We start from the raw sequence: 17,037 nt of genomic DNA, 5'->3' as shown, positions 1-17,037 counted from the left end.
AAATATTACAGATAACAGGTTAACAAGCCTATTAGCTGTTTATCAAAAGTGTAAGCAAATACTGAGATTAGCATCCATTCATTTAGGATTGGTATTTTTTTTCTTCCACCTGTATGAAAATATTTTTCCTTGAAAAGTTAAAACATACAGTTTTGTGCAAGTATTCTAGTTCCCTCTTTTAAAAATGAATAATAAACATAATCCAGTGTTACTAAGACACAAGTACTTGCAGGTTTTCTTGAACAGTACTAACTTTCTATATCCACTTTACTCAACCTTGTTCACTAGTTTCCAGATGAAAAATGCTTCAGTAAAATTTTCCCTCAATTTTCCCACATGATTTTTTGGTGCCAATCTTTGCTATAAGAAAGGAAAAAATAAGTCTTTATCCATATGAGGACTTAGCCCCAAATGCATGAAAAATCTGGGTTAAGTGTTACATTAAAATTCTTACTTCATTTTACTTAGGCAGTTGTCATGAGAAGGAAGAAGTTAAGGTATATCTGAGATTTCCTATTTTCTTTCTGTTTAGATCAAAAGGACAAATTAGTTGTTTTCATAGTTCACCGTTTTATTTATTCTAAATATCCTAGATCACGAGGAGGAATTCGTTTTAATTTTTCAATTCTTCCTGCTTATCCCTAAAAAACAACACAAAACGCAAAAGCAAACTAAAAACAAGGCATTTTTGGTCTCTATTTGTAGAATAACACAAAATTACCTCATAATTGTGTATAAATGTTTCAGGGAAAAACACCAGAGACAAAAAACAAAAACAAAAACTACTGACCCTAAAGTGAGAACACAGGGTTTGGCACACTTTTGCAAAACACACAAAAAATCCCAGAGGAAATGATACACACTGTTCCTTTTTTGGAAGCACCAAAAAAGGTGGCTGAAAGACCATTGTTATAATTCCAAAAACTGAAGAAGAAAGTTTTGCTGAACTGAAACCAAATACGAAATGCTTAAGTCCCACTTTAAAAGGACGGTTTCTTGAAATCTTTTAAGGTTCTAAGACTATTTAAATATTCTTCTTAGACTACTTATAATGTTCACAACTTGAGCATGAACCTAAAGTTTTAGACTTAAATCAAGTCTATCGTAGAGTAGTAGAAACTACTTCAAGTATCATTCTTGAATTATTAAGATAAAGAAAGCACAAATATATAGAACACATGCAATACTGTAGGAAATTTGTTAATTTTAAAATTAATTTTAAACACAGATTAGCTAATGAAGCCTGTATGTTCACACTGATGCATTTTTAGTTTTTCTATCTTGTGTTTATATTATTTATGCTGTGTGATAAATTTCTGAGAGGAAGATCTGCGGGTTAACAGATACAAGCAGTAAACTATGTAAATTTGAGTTGTTCATTTTTATCCAGAAGAAAATAATTTGCAGTTACTTTTTGTTTTGAGTCAACATGCAAACTGATGAAGCAAAGAACAAATTGATTTTATAGAAACTGAAGTCTCAAATTAAGGAATTCTCAATACATCATCTTAGTAGCATCTTCAAACAGTGGATAATATTAAACAAAAGTTAATAATGCTGCCTAATTCTCTTTTTAGACACTTAAAATCTAGCCTAAAAAAGGATTAATAAAGTTTTAAGAAGTAAAAAGATCCTGGTTAAGAGGAAAGTTGCTATCGGTAGAACCACAAAGTACAAAGGAAAAAACTACTTGTTGAGGACAACTTCTCACGGATGTACTTCCTTGATAACAGTAATTACTACCAAGCAGGTAGGTAGCCAAGGCTTATAATCCCTTTTCAAAAGGGTTACTCATCTGCTTGGGGAAAGTTAGTGGGAAAACTGGATTTGATGCAAAGAAACTAACAATTCAACTTTCTTCAGACAGATTCATTCTTTAAAAAAGCAAGAGATATTTGCAAAACCTTAAGAATTATGATAAAAGGAAGAAAAATTCATTTAAGCAATTTTAAATGCCTTTTTAAAAAAAACCCTATACACCATGTTTCCTAAACTCTTAAAACCAAATTGGTGGATCTAGAGTATCATGTCAGGTATTTTTCCCTCAAAGATAGAGATGAATGAGGGGAACAAAACAATTAAATGGCATTTTATTGGATGAACTCATTCAAAATCTTGTAGTATGATAAAGTTCTGATTTTTAAAGAAGTATTTATAAAGTATACGCTACAAATTGCTCTTTAAAGTAAAATTCTAATACTTTCTTACATAGAATCCAACTAAGGCTCATTCATGACTCCAAAATTGTAGGGTCAAATTCTTTTTGAGAAGAAATAAAATTAGCTAATTAAGGGGGCTCTTTTTTTTTTTTTTAATGCATTATTCTTCTTGGCAGTACTTTTACTTTCTGCAAAGTGTTGCTAGATGAGAACTCTACTGCAACCTAGTTCCTTCAGCAACTCTAGACTTGCTTTTCCTTGTTACATTAAAAGATTATCAACCCTATTTCCAAAAAAGCAACTCCCTCTCTTTATCTTTTTTCCTAAGTCTAACAGATAACTCTTAGTTTATCATCTTTTAATATACCATTCTCTACAAAGTCATGATTTAATTTCCAGTTTATTATAGTAGAATATGTCTAATTTGGGCTATTACTTACCTGTAAGATTTCAACATTCCTTTTCCCCTTAATGGTCTAAACTCTGGGAATGAATAAGTGTTTCCTCCAAAGTCCTCAAGTATTTATTATAAAAAGAAAACTAAAGTTTGGCATGTTTATTGAAAAGGAAATATAGTTTTGAACGGCAGTTCAGATCATAGTCCTCTTTTTACCTTCAATTTCATTACATTACTACTATTTTTAATCAGCCTAAGGTCACAACTATATACTGTATACTCTGCAGAAATGTAAACCTAATGCCTAATATTCTTAATGTTAATAAAGCAATTTGTTTCTTTGTCCCATGGAATTTTAGGGTTGAAAGTGACGTTAGTCACACTCCATCATTTTACAGAAGAGGAAATGGAAGTCCATGTATGTTACAAATCACATGCCTTCATTTGGTGTCTAACAACTCCTGCATCTCTTCTTTAAGCACACTGCTGGCTCCTTTTGACTTGCTCTCCAACTTTATATTGCTTGGATAAATTAACTTAAATCAAAAAGCACCGACACAAATATAATAAGTGCATGTCCTAATTCCTTTGCAAGATTAATTCTCACTAATATAAACGCACTTTTTAAAATTTAAACTCCTTAAACTTTATATTTTCAGCTATAAATTCTTTGCAAAGAAAAGAATCGATTAAAAAAGAAAAAATAGCACTTCTTTTAAAGGACTGTTTCCTACTACCATCCAAAAGAGTTTTTAAATTTTGTCAGTAAGATATTGCTTAGTTACACATCTAATCATCAATGTCTTCATAATAACTTTCAATTTTATCTTCTTGCTGGCTTGAGCAATATTAGATAATTAAAAGATCTAATTGTGGCAAAAAGCAATTAGGTCACATTTCTTATTTTAGATCAGCCTTAATTAATGGAATCTTTGTATCAGTATGGCTTAATATTAATAAGGCTACATCACAGGAACTATTTCTGTTCTTTTCCTTTGTTAACAGTGGGACTGATAACTGACTTTCAATGTCTGGACTAACCTGATAAATGTTTTAATTCCAACAAATTTTTCTAAAAATAAAGGGATTCACCATGTCCACTACTTTTTTTCATATGCAGTTTGACTTTTTTCTTTTAAGACTCTACCTTAACAATAAGAATGGCCTGATTTTAATGCTGACTGCCCATCTGCTATGAAAGTAGTGGCTGGGGTTTTCTTCAAAGAATTTCTCCAGGTGGGTTCAGTCAGAAGATGGGCCCATGACCTCTTGTAACAAATTTGTAACAGACACAACACACACAAGGTTGTTGTTTTTTTAAAATGTGATTTCTCCTTTCCATTCATATTTTTTCTTTAAACATATTGCACAATATTTTATTATTTAAAAAAGATTTTCTGTCAGGCAAAAAAGTTTTTCTCCTCTTCTCAGGAGGTGCTATGTATACTATTTTTTGTAAGAGGTAAGTGGTTGTTTGTGTGGCCATCCTGGACCTAGGAAATATAATAGAAAAAGATCACATTATTAGTTTTAGTTATTGTAAAATACATCTAATGTAAAAACAGAAACTTTATTTTCATTCAAATTTGGATATGTTGGGGACCCTCAAAAATGTCTGTCTTTTTTTTTTTGTCCACACCTATGATTTCACGGGTTTGAAAGCACTTAAAAAAGCAAAACTCACTAAACCAATGCAGATCAACAACTGCTCTGTCCTAGACAGATATCTGAGACAGAGAAAGGTTAAGTAACATGCAAGTATAAGAGGCTAGATTTCAACCTACATGTTCCCAATTCTGACACTGCCTTCTCAACTTCTATTTGAAATATTACAATAAATGAAACACAATACTGGTAACTCAGATGGTTGTTCTACTGTTGTTACTTACAGAAGTAACAGCTTTGTAGGCTCCAAGTCTGAAACGACAACAAATTATTTCAACTATGAATTTTCCAATTCCATGAAGCATGCCTGTAGTTAAGAATAAACACATAAGAATACTTTGTCACAAAACAAGAAATTTTTAAGCTAAATTTCTGAATTACCATTTAAGAATACACAACAACTAACTGGACTAGTATAGATTAAGGTGTGAAAAAGAGCACATAACTTAATGGATGACATCTTTTACTTACCAGCTAATAAGAACTCAAAATTGCTATTTTCAAGGATAATGGATTTTTAAAAATTGTAACAAACAAATAAAGCCACATAGTTCCTAGGCCCTCAAAATCCAGCTTCTCCAATTATACTTATGAAAAGCTGCCAGTAAAAAAAAACATTGGGAGCTGTTTTCATATCTTTTGGGAAATTAGTGATACTACAACATAACGTTTTATCCACATGGCTGTGTGGTTTCATATAAGAAAAGAACAGTATGCCCACCACAACTTAAAAAAACATGATGAGCAGTAAATATAAATTGTTTAATTACATGCTATTCTGATCATAAAATAAGTTAGGAAGAACATAATTTAATTTCCATACAAAATTGTATCCTTGCCTTGTTCAACAGCATTTCTTATGAAAATCACACAAATTTATCAGGATCTTATTAATCTTTGTGATAGTAACTTAAGTAACACTGAACTCATGATATATAATCTATTTTCATTACAGGATGATTTTCCAAATTAATTCTGAGATTAATTTCTCTGTCTCTTCTAAATAACACATTTTCTAAAATGATAAAAATTATTATAGGTTGTTGATATTAGCTCAAATTTATATAGTGCTTTCATGATTTACAAAACTTCCTCAATTTAGGCTTGTAAGACAGATTATATATGTATTACTATCCCCATTTTACAGACAAGGAAATAGAGGATCAGAAAGCACTGACCAAAAGGTCACATAGTTTTTAAGCCAGGACTCAAATACAAGTCATAGTATCATAGATTTAGATCCAGAAGGGACCATAAACGTATAATCCAAACTTCTGGATTTTTAATCAAATAAAGAAACTGAGACCCAGAGAGATTAAGTGGCAAAGCAGAGATTCAAACCCAGGACTTCTGATGCTAAATCTGTTTCTTCTTTCCATTGCATCATGCCTCCTTTATGACTCTGAATCAACACTCTTTCCCAAAATAAACAGCATTCCCAGAAAAAAGATACAAAAATGTTGTATTACCTGTTGTTGAGAAAATTCCTCCAATAATACCACACAGTCTTACTAAAAATTGCCAGAATGGCATATGTTCTTCAGTCACTGTTACCATAAGGGAACTAAGATCATATTTCATAAATATCCCAGATACCCCATGGCTTCCTGCAGCATGGTTAATGGCACGTTCCTAAAGCAACCAAGTTGGTGAAAAAGGTAAAAGAGAGAGACAGATAATGTATGTCAACATTATGTAGTCAATTTCTACTGCTTCTTAACTTTCTGACTGATAAGTCAGTTGCTAAGGAATTCAGGCAGAGAACAGTTCCCGCAAATTAAAAGTGGATAGTAAACTGGAGAAGAAATTGTCTCACATCAACCTCTCAGGTCTAAAAATCTCCCATGCCTCCACTCTTTCTTCTCCCCTGCCCCAAAAAACTTTTTAAAGATCCTTACAATTACTAGATTGTGTTTTATTTTGGTTCAGAGCAGCTGATTTTGTTAGAGAAGGGATGCCCAATAAAGAAACTCCCTTTATAAATGCAGACCAATTAATGAACAAACAACTGGCTATGTGCCAAATATCGTGACAGGATACAAAGAAAAAAAAGACAAAAATGGTCCCTGGTCTCTGCCCTCAACTCAACATGTAAATATAAAGAGATAACACGTAACTATAAACACTATATACAAAATAAACAAAAAGTAATTTTTTGAGGAAAAAGCATTCTCAGGTGAAGAGGTGGTGAATTATGAAAGCCTTCAAGTAGAACATAGCTCTTCAGCTAAACCCTTGAAATTTAATACTGACTCCTAGAACAGAAGTATAATTTGATGTATGAGAGACAGCCAATATAAAGGTATGGGAAAGGAAATGTCTGCTGTGTAAAGGCTACACCATAAAGTGTGTGAAGTGGATTAATTTATGATAACATTGGAAATGTAGTCAAGAACCTAGTGGTCAGGGTCTTTAAATTCCAAACAAAGAAATTTATACTTGATCCTAGAGGTAACAGGGAGCCAAATGAATTTATGGAGTATGTGATTAGCTCTCTATAATTTAAGCATATCACAATAACAGCTGTGTAGAGAATAAAATAGAAAAAGGAGAGTCATGAAGCAAGAGGACTAACCAGAAATCTATTCCAAAATAATCCAGGACAGAGATGAGAGCCTGATTTATGGTGGTGGCCATGTGAGTTAAAGGAAAACATGTAAGACTTGGCAAATGACTGGATCTGTATGGTAAGAGAAATAAATCAAGACTGAAGACCTAGATGGCTAAAAGGATTCTTGACAAAAATAAGGAAGTCTGTAAAGGGGTTGAGGGGGCGGCTGAGGGGAGGGGGGAGGAATGAGATCATTATTATTACTAACATTTATATAGTGCTTATTATATGCCAGGCACTATGCTAAGAGCTTTACAATTATCTCATTTGATCCTGGGAGGTAGGTGCTATTATCATCTCCATTTTACAGATGAGAAACTGAGGCAAACAGAGGCTGATGACCTGCCCAGGGTCACAGAGCTAGTAAGTCTGAGGAATGACCAAAGCTTTGTTCTGGGCCTGTTTTCTTTGTTTATATTCTCTTTGTGACCTCCTTAATTCTTGAAGGTTTATCATCTTTATACAGATCTTCCAGGTCATCTCTGGCTTAACAGTCTGTACTTCGAGCTTCTGTCTTACATCAACCTGATTTTGGGGCATTCTGAATTGGACGCCCTATAGCCCAACATGTCCAGAACAGCAGCTGGGTCCTGCTCACCAGGTTTTCCCCCTCTTCTGATTTTTAATTGAGAAGGGAATGGTAATGTCAAAGAATGCAAGCCAGTGAAACATTTTCAAAAATGAGGACAAGCATACAATTTTAAAGTTAACATATAGAGGTTATGATAAACTTTTCTGAAGTAAAGTAGTATGAAATTAAGGTTCATGATTTCATATACAATCTTTTTTTGTGTGTGCTCTGCTCTGTATAAGACGATATTCATTTTTAATTTCAGAATTTTAAAATTACATTTTTTTAAAAGAGACTTTTGGTAACTTGAGATCTAACAGTTACTGTTAAGAGATGGAGTCAGAAAAAAGATTGCAATTAAGAAGAAAAATGATAGAAAAAGGAGTGGAAGCAACAAAATAGACAGTTTTTAACTAAAGGTTTGGCTTTTAAAGGGAAGAGAGTTATAGAATAATAGTTTAAGGGGATGGAAGGTCCAGTGAGCAGTTTTTTTCTTTTTAATAAAAGATAGAGTGAGGAGATGCAGAGTGTTTCTAGGCAGTAAGGAGAGAACCAGTACACAGAAAAAAATGAAGAACAGAGTGTTTGTAAAGGGACTGACCTTGGTGGGGAGGACCACCTCTTCATATGAAACTGGAGTAAAAAGAAAAGAATGAGAGATAATATCAAAGGATTTCGAAATGAACAAGAGAGAAGTTCATAATTGATACATTAATGTAAGAGGATACCATTGTACTATAAGTAAAAAGGAATATGAAGAATTCACAAGAACACCAAAAAAAAAAAAACCTCATAAAAAATGATGGAGAGTAGAGTACAGCCAGGATAATAATATATGCAATGTATGAAACAATCTGCAAACTGCAATTATAAGGACCAAGCTTTTGCTATGGAAAAGCTAAGAACAGGTATCTCTGTCTCCTGCAAAGGCAGGAGACTAGCGGGTTTTACTTAATTTTAAAAGGTATTTCTAAAAAGGGAAGGATAGCTTGGTGAGGAGGTCAGTTATATATTCATAAATAAATGTAAAAACAAAAAAGTGATAAAAAATATTTTTAAAAGAGGAAAAACCTTAGAAAAACTACTCTTGTAATCTCAAATATATTGAGACAACGGAAAAGGGAACAGGTACGAGAATCTGACACTGAATAAGAGCGGTAGACGTAGAAGGTAGAAAGTTGATCATGGATTAAGTGCTATAAATTCCTCAACTCCAAGAAGCAAACAAGCTCAGAAGCTCAGAGCTTTAGGCTGGAGTTTACAGATCAGGGAAAGTTTGTAAAGTGATGAAAGCCCTGGAGTCTAAGGAAAAGAAAGAAATGGAAATGCATAGAAACTGACTCAGGGCTAGTCCATTCCTATGCAGCTACAGGGAAGTAGAGAAATTTCTTGCAGCATGGTAGACACTTTCCTGCTAAATCAACCTCTTGGCAGAGAGAATAGATATTAAATTACTGTTAATGATGAACTAACTGCCTTTAGACTTGCCCTTCACTAATCGATTTGTCACATTCTGCCAAAATAGTTTTCGTAATGCAGAGGTCTGATTGCATCACTGATTCTCAAAATTCCTCAATGACTGTTATAAAATACAAACTCCTTTAATATAATGTCCAAGGCTCTCCCCAGACTAGACTACTTGCTCGCCAGTATCATCCTACTCTTTTCTGTTTCCTCCATCTACAGAAAGGACACTCTCAGCCTATCTTTTCCAAAATTCTCTTTCTTCAAGGCCCAATTTACCTGTTACCTTTTTCATAAAAGCCTTTCCTATTATCTATTGCTAGACAGGATCCTGGCCTTCCAAAAACTCCCATGCATCCTGACTTTTGCTATGCATTAATCATATCAATGTTTATATTATAATTATTTGAGTACATGTCTTATTCCTTTTCCTATACTATGAGCTCTTGGAGGGTAGGTACTATAATTTTTTATTAGCTATATCTCTAGCACAATGCCTTACTAAATGGTTGTTCAAGTGAAATAAATATCTCCATATTAAAAAGTCCAATCAAGTTCAAGAGTTTTAATCTCACAAAGCCTACTGATCAAATTAATCTGAGTGTTAAAGTTTACAATCTGGTCACACTTTCAGTAACACTTCCTTGCAAGAAATTTATAGTGAATTCTGAACTCTACAATCTGTCACTGATGTAAGATACCATCACTGGAACAGGCTATACTATACTGATATTCTCATTACAAGAGATTAAAGAAGGGCAAGAATTGAGGTTGATAAATATGAGACATTTACTCAGATTTTTTGAGCCACTAACCCAAATATTAGGAGATATTTTGCATCTCTCTCTGAATTAAATATAAGCAAATTAAAAAAAATAAAAAATTATTTAAAAATTTATAAGATTAATTTAAAAATTAATCTTACATCTGCAACATCAGTATTTTTTAACCAATCAATGACATTCCATTCTTTTTTGGGGGGGGGGGGGACAGGGCAATTGGGGTTAAGTGACTTGCCAAGGTCACACAGCTAGTAAATGTCAAGTGTCTGAGGCTGGATTTGAACTCAGGTCCTCTTGACTCCAGGGTCTGTCATTCATCGCGCCACTTAGTTGCCTGTATTCCATTCTTTTCATCCCTATATTGTCTCAAAAAAGTTTATTTTCTAGTATAAATGCTTCCATTCTGAGAGCATTGTTATAGAACTACAATTATCCCTTCCACATCATGACTTTCCCCATCATCCCTCTGATATACCACAGATTGGCAATAAGAAATTAAAAAGGAATTTTGGGGGAGTTTTGTGGAAGTCACAGACAATATGCAAAGGCCAGCAGACAACAAAGAAAAAGAAACTCAGAAATTTGTAAAATATATGTATAGTATTGTACAACATCAACTCAAATTTTACAATAAGGTACTATAAACATCCCATAAAAGAAAAAAAGGGGGAGGAGCCAAGATGGCGGAGTAGAAAGACACACATATGCTAGCTCCGAACCCACAGCCCAAAAAATATCTGTAAAGAAGAACTCCCAACAAATTCTGGAGCAGCAGAAGCCACAGAACAATGGAGTGGGAGATTTCTGTTTCAGAGAGCCCTGAAAACCTGACATGACAGGTCTGTGGCACACTGGACCCCGAGCAGAGCCCAGCCCTGCCTTGGCCCCGAGGAACCAAGAGGAGCAGATCCAAGCAGGCTTCAGGGACAGAATCTACAGCGGCCAAGCAGGTCCCTCCACCCACAGGTGACAAGGGTCGGTGAGAAAATCTTTTTGGGTGGCTGACAGGGGAGTGGGGTGTCCCCGTGGCTCGGGCCCCCTCGGGAGGCAGCAGCGGGGCGACAGCGGACAGGGGCTCCCCAAGCAGGCAGGAGCCCGGATCCATTGTTGAAGGTCTCTACATAAACCCCCTGAGGGAACTGAGCCCTGTGTGGCGGCCCTGCCCCCACCCAGGCACCTGAACTTAATCTCACACTAAATAGTAGCCCCACCTCCGCCAAAAGCCCTGAGTCTGGGAAGCAGCATTTGAATCTCAGACCCCAAGCACTGGCTGGGAGGATCTGGAGGCGTGGTGGCTGTGGAAAGAAAACTCAGAAGGCAAGTCACTGGCTGGGAAAATGCCCAGAAAAGGAAAAAAAAAATAAGACTATAGAAGGTTACTTTCTTGGTGAACAGATAATTCCTCCCTTCCTTTCTGATGAGGAAGAACAATGCTTACCATCAGGGAAAGACACAGAAGTCAAGGCTTCTGTATCCCACACATCCAAAATAAATATACCATGGGCTCAGGCCATGGAAGAGCTCAAAAAGGATTTTGAAAATCAAGTAAGAGAGGTGGAGGAAAAACTGGGAAGAGAAATGAGAGAGATGAAAGAAAAGTATGAGAAGCAGGTCAACACCTTACTAAAGGACACCCAAAAAAATGCTGAAGAAAATAACACCTTGAAAAATAGGCTAACTCAATTGGCAAAAGAGGTTCAAAAAGCCAATGAGGAGAAGAATGCTTTCAAAAGCAGAACTAGCCAAATGGAAAAGGAGGTTCAAAAGCTCACTGAAGAAAATAGTTCTTTCAAAATTAGAATGGAACAGATGGAGGCTAATAACTTTGTGAGAAACCAAGAAATCACAAAACAAAACCAAAAGAATGAAAAAATGGAAGATAATGTGAAATATCTCATTGGAAAAACAACTGACCTGGAAAATAGATCCAGGAGAGGCAATTTAAAAATTATGGGACTACCTGAAAGCCATGATCAAAAAAAGAGCCTAGACACCATCTTTCATGAAATTATCAAGGAAAACTGCCCTGAGATTCTAGAACCAGAGGGCAAAATAAGTATTCAGGGAATCCACAGAATACCGCCTGAAAGAGATCCAAAAAGAGAAACTCCTAGGAACATTGTGGCCAAATTCCAGAGTTCCCTGGTCAAGGAGAAAATATTGCAAGCAGCTAGAAAGAAACAATTCAAGTATTGTGGAAATACAATCAGGATAACACAAGATCTAGCAGCTTCTACATTAAGGGATCGAAGGGAGTGGAATAGGATATTCCAGAAGTCAAAGGAACTAGGACTAAAACCAAGAATCACCTACCCAGCAAAACTGAGTATAATACTTCAGGGGAAAAAATGGTCTTTCAATGAAATTGGGGACTTTCAAGCATTCTCGATGAAAAGACCAGAGCTGAAAAGAAAATTTGACTTTCAAACACAAGAATGAAGAGAAGCATGAAAAGGTAAACAGCAAAGAGAAGTCATAAGGGACTTACTAAAGTTGAACTGTACACACATACACATACACACACACACACACACACACACACACACACACACAGCACAGAGTGAATTGAATAGGATGGGATCATATCTTAAAAAAATGAAATTAAGCCGTGAGAGAGAAATATATTGGGAGGAGAAAGGGAGAAATGGAATGGGGCAAATTATCTCTCATAAAAGAAGCAAGCAAAAGACTTTTTAGTGGAGGGATAAAGAAGGGAGGTGAGAGAAAAACATGAAGATTACTCTCATCACATTCCACTAAAGGAAGGAATAAAATGCACACTCATTTTGGTATGAAAACCTATCTTACAATACAGGAAAGTGGGGGAGAAGGGGATAAGCAGGGTGGGGGGAGGATGGAAGGGAGGGCAATGGGAGGAGGGAGCAATTTGAAGTCAACACTCTTGGGGAGGGACAGGATCAAAAGAGAGAATAGAAGCAATGGGGGGCAGGATAGGATGGAGGGAAATATAGTTAGTCTTACACAACACGACTATTATGGAAGTCATTTGCAAAACTACATAGATATGGCCTACATTGAATTGCTTGCCTTCCAAAAAGAATGGGTGGGGAGGGAGGGAGGAAGAGAAGTTGGAACTCAAAGTTTTAGGATCAACTGTCGAGTACTGCTCTCGCTACTAGGAAATAAGAAATACAGGTAAAGGGGTATAGAAAGTTATCTGGTCCTACAGGACAAAAGAGAAGATGGGGACAAGGGAAGGGAGGGATGATAGAAGAGAGGACAGATTGGTGATAGGGGCAATTAGAATGCTTGGTGTTTTGGGGTGGGGGGAGGGGACAAATGGGGAGAAAATTTGGAACCCAAAATTTTGTGAAAATGAAAGTTAAAAGTTAAATAAATTAATTTTAAAAAAAAGAAAAGAAAAAAAGAAAAAAATGAATCAGATTTATTCTCTGGTACAAAAGTAAGATCAAAATATTTTATAAGGATTTTCCAAGATCACAGAGGTACCACTCTGCTACATGGAAGGGATATCTGCACACTCCTTTTCCATGTTCCATTTTAGCTAAGTTATAATTGGTGCTAGAGTTTTTTTTAAAAAATCACAGTAATGAGGTCAACTCTTTTCAAAATAAGGAATTACTAAGGAAAATGCTAACTAAGACAATACAGTGCCTCATTACCTGTTAATATTACCCTCCTAAGATACTACAGCATAATTTAAAACATTGTATCTCAAACTATTTTTTTTTTAAGGATTCTTTTTTATTACAAGGAGGGGAGGAAACACACAGCCAGTATAAGGCTTCCTTATCTTGTCCAGGCTGGAAGTACAGCACCTACTCACTAGACTTATTCCAATACTGATTCACATGGAAGTTTCAATTTGCTGCTTTTCCTGCCTGAGTCAGTTTGCTCATTTTTAGGCTGCCAGGTGGCATTCCTCCTTCAAGGGCTTACCATATTGGTGCCATACTTAGTGCAGACACCAATTAGTTTTTGGCCCTTCTGAAGCTCAGAACTCCTGGAACTCAAGCAATCCACCAGCCTCAGCCTCCCTCATCAGCAGGGACTACACAGGTATATTCCACCATACCCAGGGAGAAAAACACATTTATTGACAAAACTTAAAAAACAGTTATCACTGTGCCATGTGGCTGAATGGTGAGAGAAAATATTTTTTCAAAATATCAGCACATCCAGCTAACAAAAAATTTATTATTAAGTGGCAAGGATCCACTTCTTTATCCTGTTTCTTCTCTAAATGAAACATATCCACCTCTCGTCACACTTTCAGTATAACCTCTTCACTGTAGAGGTACTTAAGAATTCCTCTTCTAATCACCAGAGTGGGTAGAAGAGAAGAAGTATGAATGTACTCAATTCTTTTTCAGGTCACACAATGAATGTAAGAAAGAAACCTTAAACATACTTCTTTTCTCAGCTTCAAAGCATAAAGGTATGTAAAGCAAATCATTTGTTCTCAGCTAAGTGGAAATCTGCTACACTTAATATTTGTGAGAGCTACATATTTTTTAAGGCACTAAAATTAAATTTCAATTGAAGGTAACCAAATTTCTCTAATAACATCCTATTCTGTAACCTCATTATGGCATGTTAACTTATATTGGGTTCTTACAGCCTATCTATGTCACTAGGATATAAGATCCGGAAGGTCCTATCACAGATTAGAAAGGTTTTTAATATGGGTCTATGTGCATGGAATTTAAAGACCAAACTAACCATAGAAAATTTCATTATTAATTACATGGCTGACTACCAGATAATGGATGTTTTAAGCCATTTTCCTCCTGGTCCCGTTCCCACCTTCTGGATTTCAAAATCATGCCTCCTGTACTGCTGTCCTGGAATTTCACTCAAGTGCTTGAGGCCTCATCACCCTGAAACAATCTTCTACTCCCAAGGTCACTGACCATGGCATATTCCTCCACAAGACCTGCCCCTCTCCCCCTTCTCCCACTAGTGAGTTCTTCCTGAAGCCTCAATTTTATAGAGGAGATAAGGCTGGACTGCTATCATTCTTGTCAAGGCCCTTGTTCCTGACTCCCTCTAATTTCATAACCTTTACCTGGTACTTCCATGCCAACCATCCCCACCCCTCCACTTTTCACCTCACTTTGTTGTTGTTCCGTCATTTCCAACTCTATGTGACCCCATTTGGGATTTTCTTGGCAAAAATAGTGAAGTGCCTTGCCATTTCCTTCTCCAACCTATTTTACAAATGAGGAACTGAGGCAAACAGGGCTAAGTGACTTGGCCAGGGTCACACAGCTAGTAAATGTCTGAGGCTGGTTTTGAACTCATAAAGATGGATCTTCCTGATTCAAGCCCAGCACTCTATCCACCGCACCACATAGCTGCCCTAAAATAAACTACTTAAGATTAAATATTATAAAAAACATTAAAAAATTTCTAGATTTAACTAAAATGGGTTTTAGGAAGTAAAAACTAAAATCAATCCATTTTTCCATGCAATGAAATTTTACAATGTAACAAATACAGAAAAAACATTTACACTTAGTGTTAAATTATTTGTCAAATATGAATACATACTAGTTTTGAGACATTTCCATTCTTAAGTTCTGGGCTTAAGAAAAACCTCACTGAAGTTCAAATTTTTTCTTCTATTAGAAAAGAAAGACTATAAACAAAAATTATCACAGATTATTATGCTAGTCTGGAACTAACTTACCCTTTCAGTCACTGAAAACTGGTGAGTGTCTGCTGAGATTTTGTACGTATTGAGTTTTGTTGGCACAACTGTGATAAAGTACTGGAACATCTGGTTGTCTAGAACAAAATAAGTTTTCCAGAAAGTCAATCAAAAAAGTTAATACTTAGGAAACATGCTTTTTTCATGAAAGTTAATACCTTCTATCACTACCATATAGTAACTAATAAACAGTACTTATTTATTAATGATGTACATAAAACCTAGTAAAGCAGTTTCAAGGTACCAAAATGACTACAGCAATTAGAACTACAAGTGGAATGAGTTACCTAAAGAAGTGGTTGGCTCCCCCTTTAGAAAAGATTCTTGTTTGGGTTTTAGGTTGGACTAGGTAGATGATCTTTAACAACGGGGGCACAGTAATGGTGCTGGATAGATAAAGCCCTGCCTAATGCTATAATGGCATTTCACTCTAACTACTGAATTTAATATTCTCTGAATAATTGATAAATTAGACCAGAATTTTGTAAATGTTTTAAAGTAAGATGACAGACCTAAAAGACATCTCTCCTTGACATAGAAACATTTGTAGAACTAATGTTGAATTTTTGGATCATAAATGATCTGTGATTATTTAAAGTCCTTTTAAACTTCATCCCTCCCCCTCAGTTGCATGGAATTTTTAGGTAATTTTAGTAGTATAGGTTGGTCTTAAACATACATGTAAAATGAATAAGTTCAGATCTAATCATTTAATCTGGGTTTTACCTTATTAAGTACTCATAGGATCACATAATGTTAAATATATGACATTTGATTTTCTTCATACTTAATGCTGCAACGGCCCCCATGAACAATTTCCTAGGATATTGAGCAACTGTTACTTGAATGAAATACTTTTAAATATGACTAGACAAAAAAATAGAAAACTCATATATATTGCTTCAAAGTATAGAATTAATCTGGTATCGTTTCTTAACTTCCATGGTAATTAACACTTGCTTTTCACAAAACATGTTATTATGGTAGTTAACTATAATGTTTTAGGATAAGTTAAAAATTTTGTTTTAACTTTTAAAAAAGACATGCTTCCCAGAAGCTAGAGGAGGAAGAGGTGGAATTCTCTGTGGGCCCTATGATGTGCAGGCCTGCCCAAAGGTAATGAGCCTCTTAATCACTTCTTAAAAGGCTAGTGAACCCTAAGCCACAGTTACATCCTCTACATTTTTCACAGGTCACCCAAAATCCTTTGGTGGGCCACAAGTAGCCCTGTGGCCCAAATGTCATTCAGGCCTGATCTATATTTTCAAACAAATTCTATGAAAAAATCTAACCAATTTAGGCCAAAAATGTTTTATTTTTAAAACTACATCAACATTCATACATCATTACAAACACTATGTATGGTGGGGTAAAATAAAGTTATAGTGGGATTAACATACAACATCAAAACTTTCAGCTATTATCATGAATATCTTCACATTTCATACATGAACCAAAATTTAGAGTGATACTTGATAAAATATATCTGAGATATCAGGGATTAAACCTCTACCAATGCTTTTTTTCTTTTTCTTTCTGTAAAACCAAAAAAGTTGCACTTTAAAATCTTAGTAAAAAAAAAAAACTACTTAGAGATTATTTTACAGAAAAAAAATCAATACTGTAAATAATTAAGAGGGTATAACCAATTGTTCCCTTGACAAACTTATTTGCCCTACTATTCAACACCTGT

General features: G+C 35.3%; 1 protein-coding gene across 7 annotated transcripts in view; it reads right to left on the bottom strand.

Moving 5' to 3' along the window:
• Window positions 1-3,862: 3,862 nt before the first annotated feature.
• ERGIC2 (ERGIC and golgi 2) overlaps window positions 3,863-17,037 on the bottom strand; it is a 74,025-nt gene continuing 60,850 nt past the window's right edge. For all 7 annotated transcript variants that reach the window (XM_072654430.1, XM_072654423.1, XM_072654429.1 and 4 more), the window contains 4 exons: window positions 15,324-15,421; window positions 5,691-5,853; window positions 4,446-4,528; window positions 3,863-4,049 (listed from right to left, as the gene is read on the bottom strand). In XM_072654430.1, coding sequence (XP_072510531.1) covers window positions 3,984-4,049; window positions 4,446-4,528; window positions 5,691-5,853; window positions 15,324-15,421 — 410 coding nt within the window. In that variant the 3' untranslated portion in view covers window positions 3,863-3,983. The remainder of the gene's footprint in view (window positions 4,050-4,445; window positions 4,529-5,690; window positions 5,854-15,323; window positions 15,422-17,037) is intronic.

Source organism: Notamacropus eugenii, chromosome 3, assembly GCF_028372415.1.
Source record: "Notamacropus eugenii isolate mMacEug1 chromosome 3, mMacEug1.pri_v2, whole genome shotgun sequence".
In the NCBI taxonomy this organism is placed as follows: Eukaryota; Metazoa; Chordata; class Mammalia; order Diprotodontia; family Macropodidae; genus Notamacropus; species Notamacropus eugenii.
This window is presented reverse-complemented; position numbering and strand designations above follow the sequence as displayed.